The sequence below is a fragment of the Styela clava genome, chromosome 8 (genome assembly GCF_964204865.1).
Source record: "Styela clava chromosome 8, kaStyClav1.hap1.2, whole genome shotgun sequence".
Taxonomy (NCBI): Eukaryota; Metazoa; Chordata; class Ascidiacea; order Stolidobranchia; family Styelidae; genus Styela; species Styela clava.
The window spans coordinates 19684405-19697144 of record NC_135257.1 but is presented as its reverse complement, the minus strand read 5'-3'; the positions used below and the strand labels follow the sequence as shown (position 1 = coordinate 19697144).

At 34.9% G+C, this 12740-nt stretch overlaps 1 protein-coding gene across 1 annotated transcript in view; it reads right to left on the bottom strand.

The window, feature by feature from the left end:
- Positions 1-2922: 2922 nt before the first annotated feature.
- LOC120345464 (glycerol-3-phosphate dehydrogenase [NAD(+)], cytoplasmic-like) overlaps positions 2923-12740 on the bottom strand; it is a 31565-nt gene continuing 21747 nt past the window's right edge. Inside the window, exons 5-9 of the mRNA XM_039414921.2 lie at positions 11916-12167; positions 11559-11666; positions 9280-9408; positions 7562-7671; positions 2923-6833 (exon numbers count right to left, since the gene is read on the bottom strand). Of these exons, the coding sequence (XP_039270855.2) occupies positions 6737-6833; positions 7562-7671; positions 9280-9408; positions 11559-11666; positions 11916-12167 (696 nt within the window). The 3' untranslated portion in view covers positions 2923-6736. The remainder of the gene's footprint in view (positions 6834-7561; positions 7672-9279; positions 9409-11558; positions 11667-11915; positions 12168-12740) is intronic.

Below are 12740 nucleotides of genomic sequence, written 5' to 3'. Positions count from 1 at the left end.
TATTCATATATAGATGAGTAACACTGTCTAAAACCGCGTGAATTGTTGAGTGTTCAAGTCTAAAACCGAATTGTTTATCTGACAAAATGTCAAATTTGTCCAGATATTCTGCCAATCTGATGTGTAATAGTTTTTCGAAAAGTTTGGCTACAGCTGGAAGAACTGAAATTGGTCGATAATTGCTTACTATGCTTGGATCTCCTGATTTAAACACAGGCGTCACTTTTGCCACTTTCAGGTATTGCGGAAAGACTCCATGCTGCATGCATGTATTAAAGATATCTGTAAGATTCTTGCTAATGATATGAATCATCATTTTTAGAAAACGAATAGACAGGCCGTCCGGACCAGAAGCATTTCTTGAATCCATTTTGTTTTCAAGTGAAATAATTTCATATTCTAGTATAGGCTCCAGATAAATTGAATTTTTTTGGGGTTCGCCTAAATATTTCATAAAATTTATAGAATTATTTGTCAGATTTGATGCAAGATTAGGACCAACGTTTACAAAGTAAGTGTTAAATTCTTCGCATATGGACTGGTAGTTGCATATAATGCCATAATTTGTCTCAATTTCGTGTGGAAATTTTTGTTTATGCTTCTTATTAGTGATTGTGTTAATGAGATTCCATGTCTTTTTTGTGTCACCCTCTAGTTCTTTGAATTTTTCTTGATAAAATTTTATTTTAGCCTTTTTCTTGATATGTGTAAGAATGCTAGAGTATCTTTTGTAATATCTTATTTTTGTTTTGTCCATGGATAAAAAATGACTTTTATATAAACGTTTACGAGTCGCGATTGATTTTTTGATACACTGCAAACTATTTACACATATATAGTTGAATACTCAGTATTCAAGCGGAATTTCTAGAAATAGCAGTATATCATACTCTTTGTCACAAAATAAAATATCTGAATCAATCCCTGATGTATTCATCTTTCGATTCTGTTATGATGTCCGTATGTTGCCTTTATGCTGCCATGTAATTTCATATTTCGGCCTTTACTTGTTGATATTCCTTAAGTGCTGGTTCATTGTTGTCAATCTAATCTTTCTGCGCCGTTCAAAAATGCGACCGCACCCGACGACTGCCAAACACAAACTTTAAATCCAATCTTTTATCCATAAACTTCTTTAATTCCTGTGGATGGGCCTTGATCATGTTGATATCACGAGATACAAATCTAATAGTAAATACCGAAACACACAGCGCGTAGCATTCTCAGTCCAACAGCATTGATTGATCTTTCATCTAACAGAGCAACAAAAACACGTCCGACCCAGACGGTAGTCTGGCAAAACTATTTTAGGATACGGATGGAAATCAAGATTTTGTGATCAAAAAGGATGTCATTTTAAAAATTTTATTACCCTTTAACTAAGTACAAAATCGCAATTAAAGCATCGTCGTCCTACAAGTAGCGCCATGAGGGGCAAAGTCAATTTCTCTAAATTTGTGTGTTTGGCTGTCGAAGAAATTTCACAATTCATATGTAGTGCGAATCATACATCCACGAAAATCGTTCCCAGTAAAAAGTTCTTTTCGTTATGAAAACTTTGTATATATATAGGTCCTACTTTATGCTAACGTAAAATAAAAGAAGTTCCTGCCCATATTATGGAATCGTATATATTAAATCCCCTCCTCCTCCACATGTATGTATGTATGTTTATTCGTCTCGTAATAGTAATACTAGGGCTGGGAATGGTTAACCGGTTAACCGATTTCAGCTGGTTAACGGTTATGATTTATTTTAACCGTTAACTGACATCGCAGGTACAAATCATCTTTATACCGTACAATATCGTCAAATATGATTACGTCATCGCAAATTTATCTCTTGCGGCGTTTAATTAAAAAAAATATTACTAACTGTGTGGGTGAGGAATCAATAAATGTGAAAAATAATGGAAGTACCAAGGTTGCTGATAATGAAAACTTACAATGATAAATTCAGAATCAGTTTTCGGTCGATTTCGGAATATATTGTTCACGATTTCATTGCGAAATCGGATATTCAATGCCATACAACAAGTGTGCAGTTGATGCCGTTTTCTCTATGAAATATATCTCGAAGTAGTATTTGCACATCAAACACTGAAAATTTGTCACATAAATGACGTTTAACAACGGAATCGGGTTTTCTAAAATATTTTCACATGCCCGAACCACGCTGCCTATCTTTTGTAGCAGTTGAATCATGAAACTATCTCGATTCGTGAATAATTTTGAGCGATACCGGGATAAGAACAAGCGAAATTGCTTTATAATCATTGTGACGTAACAAGCTGAAATTATAATTATTACGTCAAACTTCACGCGGCGGTTAACCGGTTAATTTTACCCGGTTAACGTTTAAAGTGTTTTCCCTGAAATTCCCAGCCCTAAGTAATACATAAATAAATGAACAATTATTATTATTCAAGACGGGATGCATGCACAAGACCGCTGAGGTTCTGAGCACTCTCCTGGCATGTGTAATGTATGTGTGTGTTATTCTAGGTCAGGGTGGTCCAAACCCAGGCCCGCGGGCCACATGTGGCCCGCCGCTTCATTATCTGTGGCTTGCGTCGCATTCGAGGAGGAATCAAAAAATCGCATTTCGTGTTGTTTCGTCATAAAATTTACTAAAAAATCTTTCAACATATTGTTGCATCAATAATGTCACTGAATTGACTAGTGTTATGGTTTGCTGAGGCAACTAGCGAAGTTAAACGAACGAAGTTCTTGGCACTATTGTGGCCCGCGAACAATGCAAAAGTAATTTTGTGGCCCGCGGAGCTGCCAATCTTGGATCACCCTGTTCTAGGTATTAATGTAATATTATTTTATTTCTGCAGTGCCACCTATCCACAACAAAAGGAGAAAAGGGCGTTTGGGACAGCCTGCAAAATATTCTGTTCTATACAAAACACACATGCCAGTTTCAAACTGATATAAAATTTAATCAAATTTCAACTCAATAATAAAACACTTTTAATTGAAGAACAAAGCAATGCTGTCAGCAAATACACCTTGCATGTCTAGAACAAATAAAGATATGTACCAGTATAATCATATGAAAAGTTTAAATAGACTACAATGTTAATTTCTGATGCCGATAATATTCGGAGAATAGTACGACGTAATTTGATGACGTCATATAAAAAACTGCCAAAGCCTCTTTGCAGATCAAATATATTATTATGCATTGAAACAGTTGTTTTTGGCAAGGTCCACAATATTACAGACTACACTTACGGCACACAGATCATTAAATCAGAAAATATTTAAAAAAAATCGTAATGGCTTTTATGCTACTTTGATCTTATCACAGTTTTTAGAGAATGAACTATAAATATAACATTGAAGTTCCGATGCAAATTTGTACAAAGTAGAAAGCAATAAAACAGTGCATTCATAATTGGATTACGTTTTTGAAACGTTTACACACAGTTAAATCAAAAAAGCTATGCAGATAATTTTGTACCTTTTTAGGTTGGATAAATATACAGAAAGTTCATGAAATTTGAAAAATTTTGAATTTTGTGAGATTTCAAAACAATTTGAAAATAATCAGTTTATCTGGTAACTTTGAACGAATTTTGAATTTGAACCATTTAAGGATCTTTTCTGCCGCCTCTTTCAATCAAAAATTTTGCAGGTAAAATTTTTTGGTGGATGAATTCAACTAGTCAAAAATAAGTAAAAATCAAGATTTAAAAATCATGTGTCCAGGAAATTATGTATTTTAAAGCTATGTTTCATTTTTGCTTTTTAGGTGTAGCTTTTTTGCAGATTTGGGTCAATAATGTTAATATGACAAGAATTATAATAAATGAATAAATGATTATATTAAATTGGGCATTCCAGAGGCGATATTACTTGTGTGAATTTGCTGTGTAAAAAACTGCAATATGAAAACCTTTATTTGAGATTAATTGTGCACAAAAAGTCTACGATTATGTCAATTTGAGAAAAAAATATTTAAAATTTTTAAATTCAAGAAAAGGTTTGAATTTTGAAATCTGAAAACAAAATTTTGCAGGTTTATATAATTTTATATTTTCAAACAGTATTTCAAATAAAAGATACAATTATATAAGTTGCAAACAAATGTAAATGTAATATTATTTTATTTCTGCAGTGCCACCTATCCACAACAAAAGGAGAAAAGGGCGTTTGGGACAGCCTGCAAAATATTCTGTTCTATACAAAACACACATGCCAGTTTCAAACTGATATAAAATTTAATCAAATTTCAACTCAATAATAAAACACTTTTAATTGAAGAACAAAGCAATGCTGTCAGCAAATACACCTTGCATGTCTAGAACAAATAAAGATATGTACCAGTATAATCATATGAAAAGTTTAAATAGACTACAATGTTAATTTCTGATGCCGATAATATTCGGAGAATAGTACGACGTAATTTGATGACGTCATATAAAAAACTGCCAAAGCCTCTTTGCAGATCAAATATATTATTATGCATTGAAACAGTCGTTTTTGGCAACGTCCACTATATTACTGACTACACTTACACAGCACACAGATCATTAAATCAGAAAATATTAAAAAAAAAAATCGTAATGGCTTTTTATGCTACTTTGATCTTATCACAGTTTTTAGAGAATGAACTATAAATATAACATTGAAGTTTCAATGCAAATTTGTAGAAAGTAGAAAGCAATAAAACAGTGCATTCATAATTGGATTACGTTTTTCAAACGTTTACTTACAGTTAAATCAAAGAAGCTATGCAGATAATTTGGTACCTTTTTAGGTTGGATAAATATACAGAAAGTTCATAAAATTTGAAAAATTTTGAATTTTGTGAGATTTCAAAACAATTTGAAAATAATCCGTTTATCTGGTAAATTTGAACGAATTTTGAAATTGAACCATTTAAAGATTTTTTCGACTCTTTCAATCAAAAATTTTGAAGGTGAATTTTTCTTGGTGGGTGAATTCAACTAGTCAAAAATAAGTAAAAATCAATATTTAAAAATCATGTGTCCAGGAAATTATGTATTTTAAAGCTATGTTTCATTTTTGCTTTTTAGGTATAGCTTTTTTGCAGATTTGGGTCAATAATGTTAATATAACAAGTTATAATAAATGAATAAATGATTATATTAAATTGGGCATTCCATAGGCGATATTACTTGTGTGAATTTGCTGTGTAAAAAACTGCAATATGAAAACCTTTATTTGAGATTAATTGTGCACAAGAAGTTTACAATTATGTCAATTTGAGAAAAAAAGTATTTAAAATCTTTAAATTCAAGAAAAGATTTGAATTTTGAAATCTGAAAACAAAATTTTGCAGGTTTATATAATTTTATATTTTCAAACAGTATTTCAAATAAAAAATACAATTATATAAGTTGCAAACAAAAATTAAAACACTTTTTGAACTATAATTTTAAATTAACAAAGGTAAAACGATTAACAGTACCACGTACCAGCTTAGCTGAATTACTCATAAAATCAGACAAAAATAAATAAATATACGTCTGCAAACTTAAAAATTCAAAACAGTAAATACAAGAATTTTAACCTAAATTCCTGAGATACATTTTGGCTCTGAATTGTTGTTATTAGGGATGCCAGATTTGGTAAAATGAGATACAAATGGGTTATGACAGTGGTTATCAAACGGTGGGACATAGAGGACGTACACAATTTTTTGAAGAGGCGTGAAGCTAATTAATAATAAATATATTTGTTAGATTGCATGTAGACGTCTTTTATTCATTATTTACGTTCCATCAACGTATTTTCAACGGGTTTTTTGAATAAAATATACTTTCGCCTTACTATCTGTTATTTGCAGCTTATTGTTAGCTAGTTATTTTATTCTAAAAAGGGGGGGGGGGGGGGGAGGGGGCAGCTTAAAAAGTTTGAGAACCACTGGGGTATGGGAAGTATTGGATAATGACTGTATTCGGAGATGGCAAAAACTACCAAGAAAATCTACCATTCATAGATGATAGTTTAGAACAGGGGCTCCCAAACCAGGGGTCGCGACCCCGAATTGGGTCGGAGTGATAAGTAGGTAGGGTCGCAAACAGGTCATGGGGTCGGTGGGGTCGCTGAGGTATGGTAGAGGACGGATGTACAAAACATCTAAGATTTGACAAACCATTTTAAATTTAGCCGTTTGTATCATGGCTTACTGTAAAACAGGCCCATAGACATCGCTCTATGCTTATGCTTTAGAAAATGTAGACTAGGTGCTTATTTTGACATCACTGTTTGGTTTTAGCTTAGGACTTAATACCACCACATGACCAAACTCAATAGTCCAGTGAAAGAAGCTCTAAAATTTCATAAAAAATATATATATTGACCTGGGGTCGCACTGGACACTTGAAAGTTGTCTCTGGGGTCATCCTGAAAAAAGCTTGGGAACCCCTGGTTTGAGTCATGATTGAGTCATGCTTAACAGGGGATACATAGAAGTTTGTGTCCAGTATGTCTGGATCTGCAAAAGCGGTGATTTCATTAGTTTTCTATAGTTTCAGATATTTTTTTCAGTTTCCAGAAATGGATTGAAACACCATATTTGCCCAGCGGTTTGGGAACCACTAGAATAGAGACTAGATATTATAAGGGCTTCACTGTTGATTGCAATACTTTGACTCAGAGAGTATTAAAATCTGGCAACTCTAGTTAAAGGCACTATAAATTTAAGGTTAAATGTAAAAATAAATAAAGCACACAAGATAAATATAACAGCCTACAAATTACATATGTTCTGGATGGTTCTGAAGACATCTGATGAATTCAGAGGGTGGCAGGCCTTCGTAGCAGATTCGTTGCACAGCGGTGAATAGAGGATACCTGTATATAAGGATGACAAAATAATAAACCCTACATAAGCTTTCTGAAACTTTAGGTACCGGTAATAGTGTTTAATTTTTATATAAGGCCACAAACGCTTTCCGAGCAGTAATTTGTACTCTCAATTGTGTTCTTTGAGGTGCTAAAATACTTATCGAGCACTGCTTATGAGCGCTCAAATGTCGCCAAAGATTTCAATTATGGATTCCTCCACCATACTTTGCATATGAAATGGTAACTGTCACAGTTGACTTTCAAAACTCGATCTATATTAGTCAGGGACGTGACCAGGAATTTTCAGGTGAGAGATTCTGAAATTTCTGATTGCCAAGTTTGACCGCAACAGTTAGTGGGAAAATGTGGGTTTTTAAGAGTCTAAAAATGTTTGATGGGAACTAAGATGGCGGACACGGGAACGTAGTATGTGTACCAGGCTAAGGTTAAGCCACAATTTTATTCCAAATTTCCTTATTATAGTTTTATTGCGAGTTCGGAGACTAGCCAAGTGACTCCCGTAGTATTTGTACCTAAAATTATGGCCTAACCCTAACCTGATACACATACTGCGTTCCGGTGTCCGCCATCTCGGTTCACATACTTCCGACAGTAGTACCGACATTTGCACTCATGTACAATTGTAATCGCGGACATTTGCACCCACATGATGTAACCAAAGCTCACAAACAAACTTTCTATTTCTGAACAACTACCCAATCTAAGGCACTCACTCGTTCAAGTCAATATTCATCGACTTCAGCACAGCAACAATCTCAGCTGCAGTGGGAGGTCCTTGTAACTTTTGTCCGTTCAACATTTCTTGCTCTAGTTCCTCAATACTCTGAAAATAAGAGAAAATGTTTGGCAGGGATGTTCAAATTAGTAATCAGTGGTTTATTTTTTCACCAAACATTAAATACATTGAATCAGTGGTTCAATGGAGGGGTCACAACTATTTAAAAAAAAAAGGCGAGTGTCAATCAGTTAGCCTAGTCGTCTAGTTCAGGGGTGTGCAAACTGCGGCCCGCGGGCCAAATGAGGCCCGCAAGAAGAAGTTGTGCGGCCCGCGGAGAAATAACAATTTCGAATGGTGTACCCACAAAACGAGTATTTATTCTTTTTCGTCGCAAAGCCCATACCAGTCATATTAGCAAAACAAGCTAGCAAAATTCTGTTGCAAAATACACGATTTATATTACAAAAACGTGTTTCTCACTGCATTCGTTTGAAGTCGGTGACAAAAAATTTAAATAGCAGTTTCTTCAGAAGTTTATGCGTTTTAAATCTACTATTTCTGCAAGAACCCCTAATAATGCCGTAAGATCAATAGCAAATATAGGCAATTTTTGTGCTTGCAACTACCAGAAAGCCTAAATTAAATAAAGGTGCGGCCCGCAGCTTCACCAAGTTACTTGTATTTGGCCCGCCAATAAAAAGGGTTGCACAACCCTGGTCTAGTTAATAGGGACATGATAATAATATTCAAAATTTTGGTGATTCCATATAGGGGCAACGATATTGGAAAAGTTTGGAAACCATTAGTGTTAACAAATAACTACATGGATTTGCAAGTTATATTACAGTGCACATCACGGATGGACAAAATCGGAAAATATAGTATTCTGAACACATTCTAAAATAATCTTTTCGAATATAAAATATCTAATATATTCTGAACTGGGTCTGTTCTACAAGAAAAATTCTTGAAGACAACTGTAAATTGAATTTAGTAGGGTAGAATTGGTAGAAATTGAATTTAATCATAAGATAAGAAATCTTTAAAAACACAGTTTCGAATAAAAATAATCTATATTCTTTCTAAAATCAAGAACTTAATAAATTGAATATTATTTCTCGAATGTATTTCGATTTTGAATGTATACGATTTGTTTTGCTGCTGTTTCCATGGTTACTCTTGCCCTGATGCTTGGAGTCGTTTTTCGTTTTAGGCATCCCTGGTGGTGTACAGTTAAAATACAGTACAGATATGACTACTGCATTTTTATGTAAGGTAGGTAATTGGTAATTCGACATAGGGCAACGATGATAAAAAGTTTGGGAATCACTGTTATAAATAAATACCAACATAGATTTGCAAGTCATATTACATCCTACAAAATAAAATTAAGAATTGATTTGAGCAATGTTTATCTCAATAATTCTGCATGACCCAACTTGATTTCTACGAATTTAAAATCGTCTTAAAGCAAACAGATTGTATGCTGAAATGCTGTGCTTGCGCAAGTTTGGCATCTCAAAGTCGAATCGGAGAATGCAATAGGTGCTAGTATTATCACTATTTCTGATAAAGGAAAGATCATAATGACATGACATTGACTACTGTATATTTACGGAAGGGGTGATCGAGCTTTTGGTAATTCGATATAGAGGGAATCATTGGTATAAACAAATAACTACATGAATTTGCAAGTTATATCACAGTGTATACCTTTCCTGTCTTCACAAATGCCTCTGATACTTTCCTATTCCGTCCACCATAGCAGGTTGTAACAAGGTCGGCGATTCCACAAGATTCAAGGAAGGTTGATGTCTGTGGATTTGAATCAGCGAAAAATACCTGGATATGGATAAGAAGAAATAAGATAAAATTTACATATTTGTATTCCCGGGAGAGAGGAAAATCGATGGGAAGAGTTTATCATAAGGTAAACCATGGCATATCGTTTGGTTACCAGTCCACGTCAAGTATGGGATAAGTGAGCCAGTTATTTGTTTCAGATAGCAGTTACATGAACCACACTACGACAATGAGTTCAGCAATCTTCTCGGGCATAATTATCTCCCACAGGATTTGAACCTATGGACCCATGCAGGGTAATCATAGATGCGATGGCGAGCATATTCCTATCGGTTAGCACAGTACGCCACACCTCTGAGCTGTGTATTAAAAACTTGGACAAGGAATTATTTATAAAATTCTAAATAGGGTAGTGGAGCTGGAGTCAAGTCTATCAAGTTTTTATGCATCCAGAATAAAACCCAAAATATTTAAACAAAACGATTCATAGGTTTACTTCGTTCTCCGTAAACTTTCCCACCTTGATAATGAAGATATCAAATCAATTGAAATTAACGTTAAAAGAAAAGAGAAACGAGAATATCGGTCGGAGACCGAAGACTTATCGATCGAAACTGCGGTTTCGATTCATGACTCTATAGTGACACCACGTGTCCCATCACTAATTAATTAATAACTCGCTAATTATACGACATAATTCATCCAAAATCAATAGGCTTCTGGTCCGAGATATGATGAATGCACATGCAAAATTTGGAGTAGATTCTACCTCGCCTTCGTGAAATATCGCGTGCATCTAACAGACAGACAGACAGACAAATACCTATCAACATACTTACCGATCTAAAGATCGATAAGTACCGATCTAAAGATCGATAAGTAATAACAGAAATACAACTGAATATTTTTTGCTTGTTGGTAATCACCAGTCTGTAGTTCAAGGCCCCCCCTGAGAGTTAAAAAAAAATCCTGTATCATACATAGCAGTTTTTCGTAGCTTGAAACACATTTTAGACCATTAAGACTCTCGGAAGCCCATGTTTTTGGGTTCATATTGATGACAGCAGGGGTTGTCTAATATCGAATAATTTTTTGATTCGAATCAAATCGAATATTTTCGCCGAATCGAACCGAATAATCGAATATTATTGCGCAATCCTAAATCTGTCTCCATTATACAATAAATGACTGCCCTTCAATGTTGTGGTAACGTATGTGCAGTTACATCTGACTTACTGCTGGTATTTTGCAATACAATGTTTTCAGATTTATGAAATGAGATCACACGCTTGTATGAACTGGTCAAAAAAATTGGAGGACTCCAAAATTAGGGTTTCGAAAACTGTTGAGTGTTGAGAGTGAAAATTGCACTTTCAATTCTAATGGATTAGGTTTTAATTGGGCATGTAAAGGCTGTAGATGCTATTTTATTCCTATTATCATTTTTCCTATGTTTTTTTGTGTAAGTTCCAGCAAAATGATAACAATCATTAATATAGATAAAACTGTTGCTCAAATTCAAAATTTCATTTAACAAATTCGAAGCTAGTTCGATGACAATATTTGGTACAATAGCTATCAAAATGATGCAAAAGTGCAATTATTTGTCTTGGTAAATAGATGGATAATACCATATTGCCATCATAAGAAATTACGAATTCCATTGGAAGAAGGTATTGCCATCATAAGGATCCCACAATACCTGTTTTAGCTTTGAGTTGCCTGTACCATGTTCCTATGATAACTAACTCATTAGCTTCAAATCGATTCTATTTTATAGAACTATCGTTTTTAAAGATATCAAATTGCTTTTTTCTCCTTGTTCTCTCTCAAAAACGTCATAACCGATTATAACTTTTAAGTTATGATGACCATGCATGAAATGGCTAATCACGTGCCACCGTGCATTAGGAATGACATGTTTATCAAAAAATGAAGGCGAGAGAAATATCGGGAAACCAACTATGCCAGGAGCGAGAGTTGTCTAAGCTCGAAGCGCCGCCGCTTGCCTGATGAAAAACGTCCTGCAAAGCTGGTTTCAAGGTTTTTCCGCTTTATGTACCTATAATATTAGCGTTTCAAAAATTTGCCGAAAAACGATTCGAATAATTTGCGATTCGATTCGATTTCGAATATTTGGTTCGCTTGGACAGCCCTGTTTATAACACAGCAAGGATGGATGTTCTCACCTTCGAGAATTTCATCATTTCCATAAGTCCAAGCCTAATCACAGCAGCTTTAGTGTTGTCACCGAATCCAAGCCCATCAACGAAGCCAGCACCACATGCGACAACATTCTGGAATATAATATGAAATAGTTCAATTTTCACGATCTTTGATATGTTACAGCAGTGGATCCCGAAATATGTCATAGTGAACTGGTGTAATGTAAGACAATTTTGAGTGTGTCAGTAAATGTATGTGTTGTTTTCTAAATGTTATATCTTCTTTGCTTGCCTTTAAAACTTGTTATTTAATGATCAAATTCAATATGCTGAGGGAAAAGTTTAGGTGAAGCGCCATTCTACTGAAACAAAATTTCATACCTTAAGTGCCCCACATATTTCAACAGTCTCGAGGTCATCAACAACACAGATTCTAAAATCTGGCGACTGTAAGAGTTGTTTGAACAATTGTCCATTTGGCATAGAGCGACACCCAATGGTCGTTTCGCAAAACATTTGGTCCGCGACTTCATGAGCAATGTTGGCACCCATAAGAACGCTGACGTCAATTGACAAGATTTCCTGGATTATGGTACTGATTAAACGGAGTCCTTTGTCCGAATGATCAACACCCTGAAAAAAAAGAGAATAGATTCAACAAAAGTTGAGAACAAATTTTTTATACGAGCCAAACAAGGATCTTTACCTGAATTTACACATTTATCTTACGGGAGAGAAAAGGTGCCAGGACGGCTTAACCTTATGGCGAACCACGGCCTCTCGTCCAGATACCAGTCCATGTTGGGTATGGGATTAATTAGCCAGTTGTTTTTCAAAAGCATGGATTGATGGTGGAGGAAGCCGTAACCGTCCAGCGGTTATGTGAACCACCTTACGGCGGCGAGGAGGCCAGCAAACCTCTCATAAATAATTATCCCCGCAAGGGATTCAAACCTGCGAAATCATGCACATTAATTTGAGGTGCGGTAGGCGGTAGCGAGCATATTCCTAACACTTAGCAAGATGCGCCACACCACTGAGCCAGTGTTATTCCCAGTAGAAATATGTTTACATTCATTATCATTCCCACAAGATGACAGCTGTGGTATGTTAATGATGGTAAATAAGCATGACTTGTGTCTTTCTGGTTAACATATTACATATCTGTTGTGCATGATCTGGCATAGGTGATATGATTATATATAT